Source organism: Microtus ochrogaster, unplaced genomic scaffold (genome assembly GCF_000317375.1).
Source record: "Microtus ochrogaster isolate Prairie Vole_2 unplaced genomic scaffold, MicOch1.0 UNK4, whole genome shotgun sequence".
Classification (NCBI taxonomy): Eukaryota; Metazoa; Chordata; class Mammalia; order Rodentia; family Cricetidae; genus Microtus; species Microtus ochrogaster.
The window spans coordinates 1,683,889-1,695,855 of record NW_004949102.1 but is presented as its reverse complement, the minus strand read 5'-3'; the positions used below and the strand labels follow the sequence as shown (position 1 = coordinate 1,695,855).

At 43.1% G+C, this 11,967-nt stretch overlaps 1 protein-coding gene across 1 annotated transcript; it reads left to right on the top strand.

Moving 5' to 3' along the window:
• Positions 1-5,358: 5,358 nt before the first annotated feature.
• Positions 5,359-8,213, top strand: Tmem229a (transmembrane protein 229A). Its single transcript, XM_005365704.3, has one exon. The coding sequence runs from the start codon at positions 5,699-5,701 to the stop codon at positions 6,806-6,808; it is 1,110 nt and encodes a 369-aa protein (XP_005365761.1). The 5' UTR covers positions 5,359-5,698; the 3' UTR covers positions 6,809-8,213.
• The last annotated feature ends 3,754 nt before the right edge of the window (positions 8,214-11,967 follow it).

The window sequence follows — 11,967 nt, the reverse complement described above, 5'->3', positions numbered from 1 at the left end:
GCTGACAAAGCCAATTCACAAGGCCAGCGTGTGTGTGTGTGTGTGTGTGTGTGTGTGTGTGTGTGTGTGTGTGTGTGTGTGTGTGAGAGAGAGAGGAAGAAGAAGAAGAAGAAGAAGAAGAAGAAGAAGAAGAAGAAGAAGAAGAAGAAGAAGAAGAAGAAGAAGAAGGTGGAAAGAGGGAGGGAAGGAAGGAAGGAAGGAAGGAAGGAAGGAAGGAAGGAAGGAAGGAAGGAAGGAAGGAAGGAAGGAAAGAAGGAAGGAGAAGGGAAGGGAAGGGAAGAGAAGGGAAGAAGGAAGGAAGGAATTGAAAATCAAAGTCAGGAGGCTGTGCAGGACTCACAAACTTGTGTGGTTGGCTGAGACTCAGACTCAGTTACTTGTTACAAGAGTAATTTACAATATATGTATATGTCATGTTAGGTTATGTATAAAGGTAGCAATAAGCCAAATGTCACTGAGCATGTCTTAGCCTAGTCAACTTCCTTTGGACTGTCTTCAGCTCTTTGCTCTCTGAACATTCTTTTTTGGATCTTCCAAAGTGTGCTGAAGTCTTGCATGATAATCTGAGAGGCCACAACAGCCTTGTACCCATGGCCACTAGGCATCAAATCACGAGAGATCACAGTTCTCCGAAGTACCAGGGCCTTCTATTCATTCTCATGCTACCTTCTGGTCACACTGACTAATCTAGTCATAGGGTTTGTTTCATTTTATAGCCAAGCTGACCAGTCCCATGAGGCATTGGCCTCACATATACTATTATACCTGTACAGACGTGTTTACTTCGGCATTTTTCTAACCTTTGAGGTCAAAGAATTCCATACCGTCTACCAAAGAGCAAGGCATTAAGGCATTTATTATAATAATTACTATTGTTGTTGACAGAGGTTTCTGTCCTGCCCAGTCCCACAGCCCTTTAGTCCCAAAGAAACACACAGAAGCCTACTTTAATTATAAACTAGTTAGCCTATTAGCTCAGCCTTCCTATTAATTAACTCATGTCTTACATTATCCCCAAATTCTTGTCTGTGTTAACCATGTGGCTTAGTACCTTTCATCAGTGAGGTATTCTCATCTTGCTTGTGTCCTCTGCATCTGGGTGATGACCGCCGACCGAGCCTTTCCTCTTCCCAGAATTCTCCTATTCTGGTTGGCCCACCTATACTTCCTGTCTGGCTACTGGCCAATCCGTGTTTTATTAAACACATACAAGTGACAAATCTTTACAGGGTACAAGACCATTGTCCCACAGCATATTATTATTATTATTATTATTATTATTATTATTATTATTATTATTATTATTTATTAAAATACCACTAAAATTTCCTCTCTCATGTAACATATCTTGAGCACAGTTTTTCCTCCCTCTACTCCCCCAGCTCTCTGCCACCTTCCTTTTTCCCCAGTTCCATTCCCTCTCCATCTCCCATGAGAATAGAGCAGGCCTCCAAGAGGCAACAATCAAACACAACAAAACAAAATACATTCAGACAAGGTAAAAGCCCTCACACTGAAGCAGGACAAGGCAACTGAGCAGGAGGAAAAGGCAAAAGAGAGCGACATTTGCTCTCACTGAAAACAGCAAGTTGAAAGCCGTAGCATATACACAGAGGACCTGGTTCAGATTGATGCAGCCAGGTGCTCTGCTTCAGTTTCTCTGAGCCAATATGAGCTCTGCTTTTTTGATTTAGTGGGCTGTGTTCTCCTAGTGTCCTCCATCCTTTCTGACTCCTTTCTTTCATCCCCCTCCTCTGCAGGATTCCCCAAGCTGAAGGAACCCAATGAGAGACATCCAATTTAGACCCTCTGTCTCTCTCTACATAATGTCTGGTTGTGAGTCTCTGGATCCGCTCCCATTTGCTGCTGGAAGAAGCCTCTCTGATGGTAAGTGGACAAGGCACTTACTTGTGAGTATAGCACAATACTATTAGGAATCACTTTATTAAAATTTTTTTTAGATCAGTTGTGTTTGGTTCTAGCCTAGGTCTCTGCTCTTTGCAGCAATGTAAGGTGTGGGCTCTCTCTCAAGGAGCAGACCCCTTAAAGCATTCTTTGCACGGTTACACCGAAGCAACCTCAAGTTGATGTTATTTTGTTGTAGCTTCCTGATTCTTCCATTGCGTTCCCCTCATAAACACGACACCATCTCCTAAGAACATGTTGAGTTTACAAATTCATTTTGGCAGCTTTGTCTCCTGCATGAAGAAAGGTCAAAGCACACAAAAGATGCTTCAAAGCATTTTGCGTTTGCGAAGACACTGATGTGAGGATTTTAATTATAAAATAATTGTGGATCATTGAATCCATTTCTTAGCTTTAAAATAAGAAGAAACGTTTGCAAATGTAGCAATGAGATGTTTACAACAAAAAGAAGAACAAGACAAAGCAGAACAGAAGTTGGCATCATTACCAAGGCAGCCAAAGTTTCACACACGGGAGACTGCTCCCAAGTGCAAGTGGGTTACCAGATGATGGAAAGGGTGAGAAAGAACATTCTGGAAGGGGAGCATCTCTTCATGAGGCTCTCAGGAGGATTTCCCTTAAAAGAGCACTTATTGTAAGAAAGCTTGGCCCATCAGCCCCTCTGGCTTCCTGTCTCACTACACATCTCTTGTGCATACACTCCCAGCATTCTCATGCTCTTAGCCATGAGACATTGACCAAGCCCAGCAAAATTCAGTGCCATGCTCTTGTACCTCAAGGCCTGTGAGTGCTTGTCTTCAACATTGCCCCGCCAGCCTGTTTGAGAGGAATAATACCCTGACTTGGTTCTTCGCAACTTATTTCTGAAGAAGACATCGAAATAAAAGAGCTGCAAGCAGTGTGGTTTTAATTTTCTTGTACCTTGTCTCATACTTACTGGCTTTGGCGTTGGTTTTAAAGAGAGCATTTCTCACATTCTAAGGTATTATAAGGGAGACCACAATGAAAATATGAAAGGATAATGGGGAAAAGCAGATATCAACTGGGTTTATATTTGGACTTTGCATCTGCTATATGTGTGTTGTTATCACTTTAAGGAAAATGGGGAATTTTCAGAGAGAGGCCCAGATTTTCAGAATACTCACACTCTTGATGAAAGTCACACTACTTGACAATAGTGAACTTTCAAATTTTTACTATATACTTAAAATATATACTTATATGTGCAAAATATAAATATATATAATACACTTGTATACAAGTATATATAATATACTTTAAAAATTAGCATAAACTATACTATACATATGCATACATATGTAAAGCTTGCCTATACCTTATTATACTAATATTTTACTGATCATATATAGCATAGAAAAACAGATTTTTTTTAAATGGTGAATCAACATACTGAAAAGGGGAGTGATGGCACATGGCAGTAATCTCAGCATTCTGGAGACTGACACAGAATTACAAGTTCAAAGCCAGACCCTGTCTCTAAAATGTATATACATCTTAGAAGCTCAGTGCTTCGATTCAAAAGACTTCCCTCCTTGCTTTGCAAGTTTTCTTGGAAATGTTAGAACAGAAGACATATATATCTGAAATTTAATTTGCCGTTTTAAAGCAATCTAAGTTTAACCTACCACACCTGAATGGGTGAATATATGCTGTAGTGTTTTGTTGTGATGGAGTGCTTTCTCTTGACTAACTGCCAATGTTAGGGCTAAAGAGCAGTTGCTTGGAGGCAGAATAAAGTAAGTCAAAAGCAATTTGACCTTTTTATAAAGTACTAGGCTATCACAATATTTATTATTAATATTTCTCATAAGTATAGCAGATTGTTTCACATCAGTTCAGTCTTTCTTTTTGGCTTTTGCTGCTATTGTTTTTGTTGTGTTTTGCTTGTTTCTGTTTTCGCTTTTCAGTGGAGGGGTGCTCAGTATGTCCTCCGGGCTGATGCGAACTCCCTCACCTTCCTGGGTGTTGGCATTACAAGGAGGCATCATCAAGGCTGGCAGGTTCTTTCCATCATCCTAACCAGATTATACATCTTTTAAAGAGAAAGTGTGCCTTCCTACACTTTTTCTCTTCCTCTGGGGGTTCAGAAATTTGGGTACCCAGTCCTGTTGCGGTCCTATAACAGCCTTGAATCTAGTCTGCTACCTGACAGTTTTGTCCTTGGTGTACAACTTCATCGTCATCAGAAAAAACAACTTGCTAGCAAAGCTGAGAGAAAATGCCTTCCTTTGACTTCAGACAAGGGCTGATTGTCATCAGTAGAAGGGTGTTGGTTCTAGCCTTGCTCTCTTAGCTAACTCACAGGCAACTTGACTATCATAGACAGTAGCTTCAATGGTTAAAATGTGTAAGAAGAAAGGACAGGAACAGGGTTGCTTCAGAAATAGAAGATCTACCACAAAATGCTTGTTCTCCAGAAGAAAAATAGCTCAATAAAGCTTTTTATCCAGGGAACATTTGAACTCCTGACAGAGTAAAATTATCCAATTTCTGCTTAGACATGAACTGGAAGAGGAGAGTCGTTAATGATATAATTTACTTCAAAGATACCTGAGGGAAGACAGACCTGAGGAAGGGAAGAGAAGATGGAGAGGAAACAGGGAGGGGGGTGGGGGAGATTAGGAGGTCAGAAGGAAGAAGCAGGAAGTGTGGGGGGAGGGGCAAAAGACAGAAAATTAAAGACAGAAAAAGACAAGGCTTGGCGCTCTACTTCACTTTGCGTTTCTGAGATGACCTATTTCTTCAAGAAGAAAAACTCAACCCCGGTCTGTGCCAGAAGCAGCAAGCACACTGTTGAAGGGACCTCCATCCTACTGTAGCCAGGACTCAGCTCACCAGGACTGGTATTAAGTAATTTTTCTTTAAAAAATTCTCCTGGGCTTGACCCCTAGAAAACTAACTCAGGGAAAGACGGATAGAGAGGATCCGGCCTGGGGGCAGCACTCAGATGCAGGCTGCTCTGAGCAAGCAGGCATGGAGTCTCCGATTAACACTGTGACTGGGACACAGCTGGCTTTGCATAAGGACATTAAATATACAGTACCACACTTTGGTCCTGGGCCCGGCCTCCGGCTGGTGGCACCTGGCCATTTGTCTCTGCCAGCCAAGGCCTGGCCCTGGTTTCCACGATACCGGGAATGCCCCACAGTTCGCCTTCACACCTGTTAGGGGGTTCTCCACTCTCGCCACCAACCCATCAGCAGCCCCCCGCAGCACTCTCCCGGGGCCCGCAGAGATGGACAGAAGGGACACAGAGGCGCGCAGGGCCTTTCGGAGCCGACCCCTGCTAGCCCTGGCGCTGGAGGCTGGGCGGGGCGGGGGCCACGGAAGGCGGGAGAGGTCGAGCCGGGTATGGGAAGGGCCGGGGGAAGGGCCGTCTCCGCTCGCGTAACGCTGCCGGAGCCTGCGGCAGAGGCGACGAGGCTGAGCAGTGGAGGGGATGGAGTTGCCACCAGGCTCGGCTCTCTTCCTCGCAGCCCCGGCATCACCTCCCCTTGCCCGGCCGCGCCACTCCTTAGGCCGCGCAGGGTGATCGCCGGAGCGAGTGGGCAGCAGCTCTCCCTGTACTGGAGAGGAGGGAGCGGCGGGGCTACGGCAAGGGGACTTTTAGTGTCCCGGGCGACCCGAGTGTCCCCCAAGCGCCCGGAGACCGTGGTCCGGATCGAGCTGCGCGCGAGTTCCCCAGGGCACTGCCGGCGGCCGGGAGAAGGTGCGGGGCTCACCCGCTCGGTCCTAGGAGCCCGAGTAGCCCATGGCGGGCAGCGACGTGGCCTGTGAGGGGCCAACGAGGAGGGGAGGCGCGACCCGGAGCCCCGGGGCTCCCGGGGGGCTGCGCAGCCAGGCAGCAGCTAGTGGCCCCGAACCGCTGTCGGCTACAGATGCTCCGGCGGAACGCGGAGCGCTGCCCGCCTGGATGCGCCTCTACTTCTACGGGATGCACGGCATCACCCTGGACGTGCTGGTGTCCTCAGCCAGGCGCTTCGCCCGCAGCCTGGATCTGCGGATGTTGGGCTTCTCGTCCCCCTACCGCTGCCTCCTGCACTCGCTCACCCACTTCGCCCTGGAGCAGCTCTACCTGCAGCGGCTGCGCTGCCCCAGCGCCTTCCTCTTCAATTTCCTGCTCTACCCCTGGGCGCACGTGGGGTTGCAGACCCTGGCGGGCCAGGCACTGCTGCTCAGTCTAGGCGGCGGGCCGGGGGGCGCGGCGGCGCCGGGGGCGCTCGACCTGGCGCTGCAATACGTACTGGCGCTCTACCACGGCCAAGTGTTCCTGAAGCGCTTCCTGCGTTTGCGGTACCCGCGGCAGCTCCAGCAGCAAACCAGGGACACACTACCGGCAACCCCGGATGCCCGAGTCATTTTGGAGGCTGGAAGAGGGCGACATGGACCCCGGAGCCCCAAGGGCGCAGAAGGAGCCCCCAGCCAAGGTCTGCCAGACCTCCTCCGCTTCCTTTTCTTCGGAATGCATGGCTTTCTGGATGAGATCTTCTTCACCTTCTTCTTCAATGTTCTGGGGCAGGGGGACGGATCCAGCAGTGGGCACACATCGCTCTGGTCCTTCTTCATGTATGGCAGTTGTAGCTTTGTGGTTGAAAAACTCTACTTCCACCTTCACTACAGCCGTGGCTGGGGCACCTGGAAGAGGGTGCCCATCTATGTGGTCTTTATCTATGCGTGGGAGTTGTCCTGGGGTCTGGGGCTTCGCATGTGTGGGGCCTGTTCCTGGGACTATTCTCACTATCCTCTCAATTTCATGGGCCTCATCACGTTGATGTATTTACCTGGTTGGCTATTCCTTAGTGTGTACCAGGACCTTCTGTCCAACGTGTTGTGGAGGGTGCAGTATGTTCCAACAAACTAAGACTGGAAAATAAGAAGAAAAGAAAGGAAGGAAGGAACCTGACGATTGGATGCAATTTATTTTTACACATTTAACACGAGGTGGCTTTGTTTTCAGTCTTTTAATTTTTATACACTTTACTAAGCTCTTCTAACTTGTTTTACTTGACTTTTCAGTTTTCCAGACTGCTCGGAATCTATATGTAAAGTTCAGTATTTTGAAGTGTTACTCAAAACTAACTCAAATTGTTTAACTCATCAATAATTTAAACCTTCTCGAGGGCAAACAACTAAACCACTCTATCTTAAACATCAGAAACCGGTAATAGTCGCTGACCCTCGACCAGTGATAATCACTTATTTTTCTGTTCATCCGTAAACGTTTTCAGATCAGAGACCAGTGAGTTTTACAAGTTCCTGATTTAATGAGCTGTTTACTTTCTTTGCAATGCAATTTCATGTTGCTTTCTTGCCATGTTGACCACTGGCAGCTGAAAATCTATGTCTTGTATGTTCTTCAGAAACTTCAGCCACAGCTCTTAAAGTGCCTCTGTCTAGTCTACACGTGAGAGGAAGACCGCCAGGGTGAAAACATCCCATGAACGCATTTTAACAAGAGCAGTCTTTTGTGTCAACTCCAACAGGTGACACTGTGTTGGTGACATTTGGTCACCGTCTTGGAAATGATTGCTTTCCAACGTTGGCTAGCCTTAAACACTATTTATGTTAACGTCACTCAGAACACGTTATCTAAACTTTTGTAACTGTGCAATAGCCTAAATGTTTGCCCTAGATGTCCCAGGGTCAAGTGAAATTATACCACCTTCAATGGCGTTCTAACTCTAAGGCCCCTTTTTCTACATGGAGCTTCAAATATAGAAACAGTATCTCGGAATAAAATGAATCTTAATTCTCCCTCTAATTACATTAGGCCTAATTGTTTTCTCTACTTGCTGATACGTTTTCACCTTATTTCTCTCACAGTCCCCTCCCCTCCCCACACACACACACTCACACACTTTTTTCCTTTCAGGCCCAGAATTAGGGGTCAGGCCCAACGTAGTAATGCACCTTATAAATGCATGAGAGCTTTGGACTGATTATGATTAATTAATGTCTAAAAGCTCCAAAGTTAAATGAGATGATGGAAGCCATTCTAAGAAATTATATCTAATTGATTAATAATGTACTCTGAGGGTGTTTGTTGTTTTATTGTACTCAGAGGAGAGAGTGGAATAGAGTGCAGCTCAGCCAAGGATGACTAATAACCTCTCAGCTTTCAGTTGGAAGATAATTAGGAAAACTTAGAATGCGTATTAATGGGTTTGAATTGTCCAATTGCCTGTGCTGTACAAAGGGATGGTTTCTGTTTCAAAAGAAAGAAAGAAAGAAAGAAAGAAAGAAAGAAAGAAAGAAAGAAAGGAAGGAAGGAAGGAAGGAAGAAAGAGAGAAAGAAAGAGAAATGAAGGAAGGAAGGAAGGAAGGAAGGAAGGAAGGAAGGAAGGAAGGTTTGCTAGGAGGATAGCAAAGAATGTGTGTTTAGGTTTGATGTCAGATGCATCAGATTTGATGCTCTAATCCATCCTGTGAGGTTGTGAGCTAAATTATAAATGTCACAGAGTCAATCCCACCTGTGAAATGGAAGAGAGCAAACTACTTGCTCTCATCGCTCACAACTTAAAAGTAAGCTCCATACTTGCCAAAGGTTTTCTCTTTGGTTCTTTAGGATGCTCTGTAACAGGTCAACGGTTTCTGAAAATTACTGGTTACTGGAGGGGAAAATGGGGAAGCAGAGACAGGAGAGTTAGGAAAATGCAAGACGAGATATTTGTAATGCAAATGTGACGCATGCAGGGGAACCTGAGGGAAGGGTCGCCCCACTGCACACCCCACCTTCCTGTGAATGTCCACTCAGCTCCTTGGCTGCTGAAATGCTTACCAGTTTGTTCCCACTCTGTCCCATCTCACCTCCAGCATAAGCTGCTCTCAGAGCCACTGAGAAGCCTGCTAACCTCCTCGAGCTCAGAAATCGCCCACTTAGGAACACCGGCCTTTTTTATTTTCTTTTTTAATTCTGTGCTCATCAACGGGGTAAAGTAAGGTTTTTCAGACATTGGACTTATTCAGGAAATAGTTACCCAGCCTCCAGTAATTAGTAGACACTTCTCAGGACTGTGTATACACAGTAATGAACCAAATATCTCTGTCCTTATAAAGCTGGAAATGGGCCGTATTGATTCTGTGAAATTGTACTTCTTTTTTCTGTTTCTGTTTTTTGGTTTTTGCTGTTGTGGTTTTTTTTTTTCAAGACCACTGTTTCTGTAATAGGTGATGAGCAACAGGAGTTAGAACTCACATCAGTCCTGTCCCTGGAACATAACAATCCATTCTTCCAAAAAAGTAACAAGACTAACAAGCCCACCACCCCCTATCTCCACAAAGTGCTAGCAGTGAATACAGGACGTGATTAGGCTGGGTGGTAACTCAGTATATTGTCTTAGGGCATCTCATTTTGTGTTTGCTCAACTGCTTTAAGAAGTTGCTATGATCTTTGACCCTTCAGGATAAGGGAACCAACAAATCATTTAACTTTGTTATTATTAGTAGTTTAGAAGAGGAAATAGTAAGGCGGTATGGTAGATAATATTTAAATAGCATTTGCTCTCTGACAAAACTTCTCTAAAATATATATATATATATATACATATATATATATTAGACAGATATTGAATTAAGAACACATTCTTACATTCTATGCCTTAAGTGAATATACATACAGTATATATTTTAAATACATATTTATGTATGCATACATATTCACTTAAACTTGCAAGAACCCTGCTTTTATAGATGAAGGCAATAAAACTGAAGCCCAAATGGATTCAGTTAACTACTTGAGTTATACAGCTTTTGAGCATTTATATTTGAGTTAGTGATGCTGGACTCCAATCTGTTCTTAACAGCAGCTTGATTGTGCCTCAGTCTACTGGCCTCAGTGATTTGGGTCTTGTCTGGACTGTTCTTCCCTTGACTGAGATATACACAAAAAGCTGTATAAAAGGTAGACATTGTTTGCAAAAGACTCACTTTGGTTTTTTTTTTTATTATGTGGTACATAGCAAATGAATTAATATCAGGATACATAACTGACAATCGGCCTCCATAGATAATGCCTTTATATTAAAGAAGTGCTCTGAAAGGAAGTTCCTCCTATAAACTAAGATATTATGCAACATAAAATGCAAACATAATATGATAAGATTCAAGGTAGGTCATTATCACAAGCTATGAATATACATATAATTAATCAGTACTAAACATTAAATATTATATTTAGAGCAGATATCATTGTAAGGACTAACCCCAAATGTGAGAAAATTTGTAGCCAGGTGTATTAGCACACAACTGTAATCCCAATATCGAAGATGCTAAAGCCGTAGGATTGCAAATTTGAGGTCACCGTAGGGCAAATAATGATATCTTGTCTTTATAAAAACAGTATTTTTTTACAAAGACATATATCCTGATTTCTACTGAAGAAAAAATATTCTTAGTAGAAAGGCATAAAAGTAGCAAGTGTACTTAGTATATACAATTCTGAGATTTCTTTTTAGAAGTACTTGAAATTTTAAGTAAATCCTATTGATTTCTGTGAATCTAAAGAGGAGTATATGCTGTTGAATTTTCATGCGAATAATGAATACAGAAGTACAGATATCAAAGGAAAACTCCAATAAAGTTGCTAACACATTGTGTTATTTCAAACATTTCCATGATTTGGTGTACTTGATTATTTTGTGTTCTGGTAATTGACAATTCATATTGGAGCCGAACAACACACACAATTTAGAAAGATATGACTTGTTTTGCTGTTTGAGAAACATACTTAATTGTATAATCCTATCTCCTAAGAAATATTTACAAAATATTTTTTATTGTTTTGAATTTGAAATAGTCTCTGTCGGTTTGGAAGCCCTGGTTCTATCGGATGCTGAAGCAGTTTGGGGGACAGCTTCGGCTCATCTTCCACTTTGAAGGTTCATAAAACATCTATATGTCTGAAAAATAGGCTGTACTCATGACACACTTAGTAGTAAGTCACTGTACTAAAGTATCTGACCTTGCAATAAACCCAGTGTTTACATATATTAAAAAACATTACAACTCTTTACTATTTCAATTAATTTCGAATACACTAACTCTAACAGTAATTACTAGAGCTAAGTCCTTTACCAAAGGAAATTTTTTTTTAAAAAAAAAAAAAAAGGACAACATCATCCATCACCCCTCACTCCCCTCCATGAAACACATAAACACCTATTCTGTGGTCATGGGAGGTGGCAGTAAAGGATGGTTCTGTTCTACAGCCAGGACTTCTTTTTTCTACTCCTAGAGTTAGTAGCAGAGGAAGGAACAAAAGTAGCAATTGTCTCTGTGTCTAATGAACCCATTCATTAGACTTGGCCTCGTTCTGATTTTCACACTGCAGCAGCGAGCCATCACACAGGCAGTTGATTCCAGTCACAAGCAACCCAGACTGCAAAGCACTCAGGGATGTGTGAAGAGAAGGCTTTGGTGAAAACACTTTCTCACAATGTCGGGGGAAATGTAAAAATGGATAATAATTTCAATTATTTTAAAATGATCTTTTCAAGGTAACCACACAGGGAGGGGCGTAAGAAGAACTCATCCTTCATATACAGAAATGATTAATTTTCTTCATACTTTGGAAGTTTGCTAAGACTGTAAAACTTCTCACGAAACAATTTTCCCAGCTGGAAATTAGCATTTGTTGACCATGATTAAGGATATTTAAACTTTGCAGGAAGCTTTGCCACTTAAAGCACTGGATCTTTGACCCACAGGAGGAGTTCGCCCCTCTAGGGATGATTCCATAACTCAGCTTAGATTTACTATTCCAGTTTTCATTGTATTGTGTCACAAAGACTAAGTAGAAGGGGACACTGTCACCAACAGAGTCACCAAGTCCATTCTCAACCAGTCAAGGGATGAACTAGACTTCCAAAACATTAGGTATCAATACCCTGCCATTCATTTCATGGAGTTCATTCTTTTGTTTGGTTTTACAAAATTCTTTCTCCTTCGTGGAAAATTTCCATGCTTAATTTTCTTGCTACTCTTATGACTTTTATTATTTCAAATGATAGAGGGCTTTCAGAA

Excerpts from the sequence above, each read along its gene's own strand:
- Tmem229a (XM_005365704.3), top strand. The coding sequence starts at position 5,699 with ATGGCGGGCAGCGACGTGGCCTGTGAGGGGCCAACGAGGAGGGGAGGC.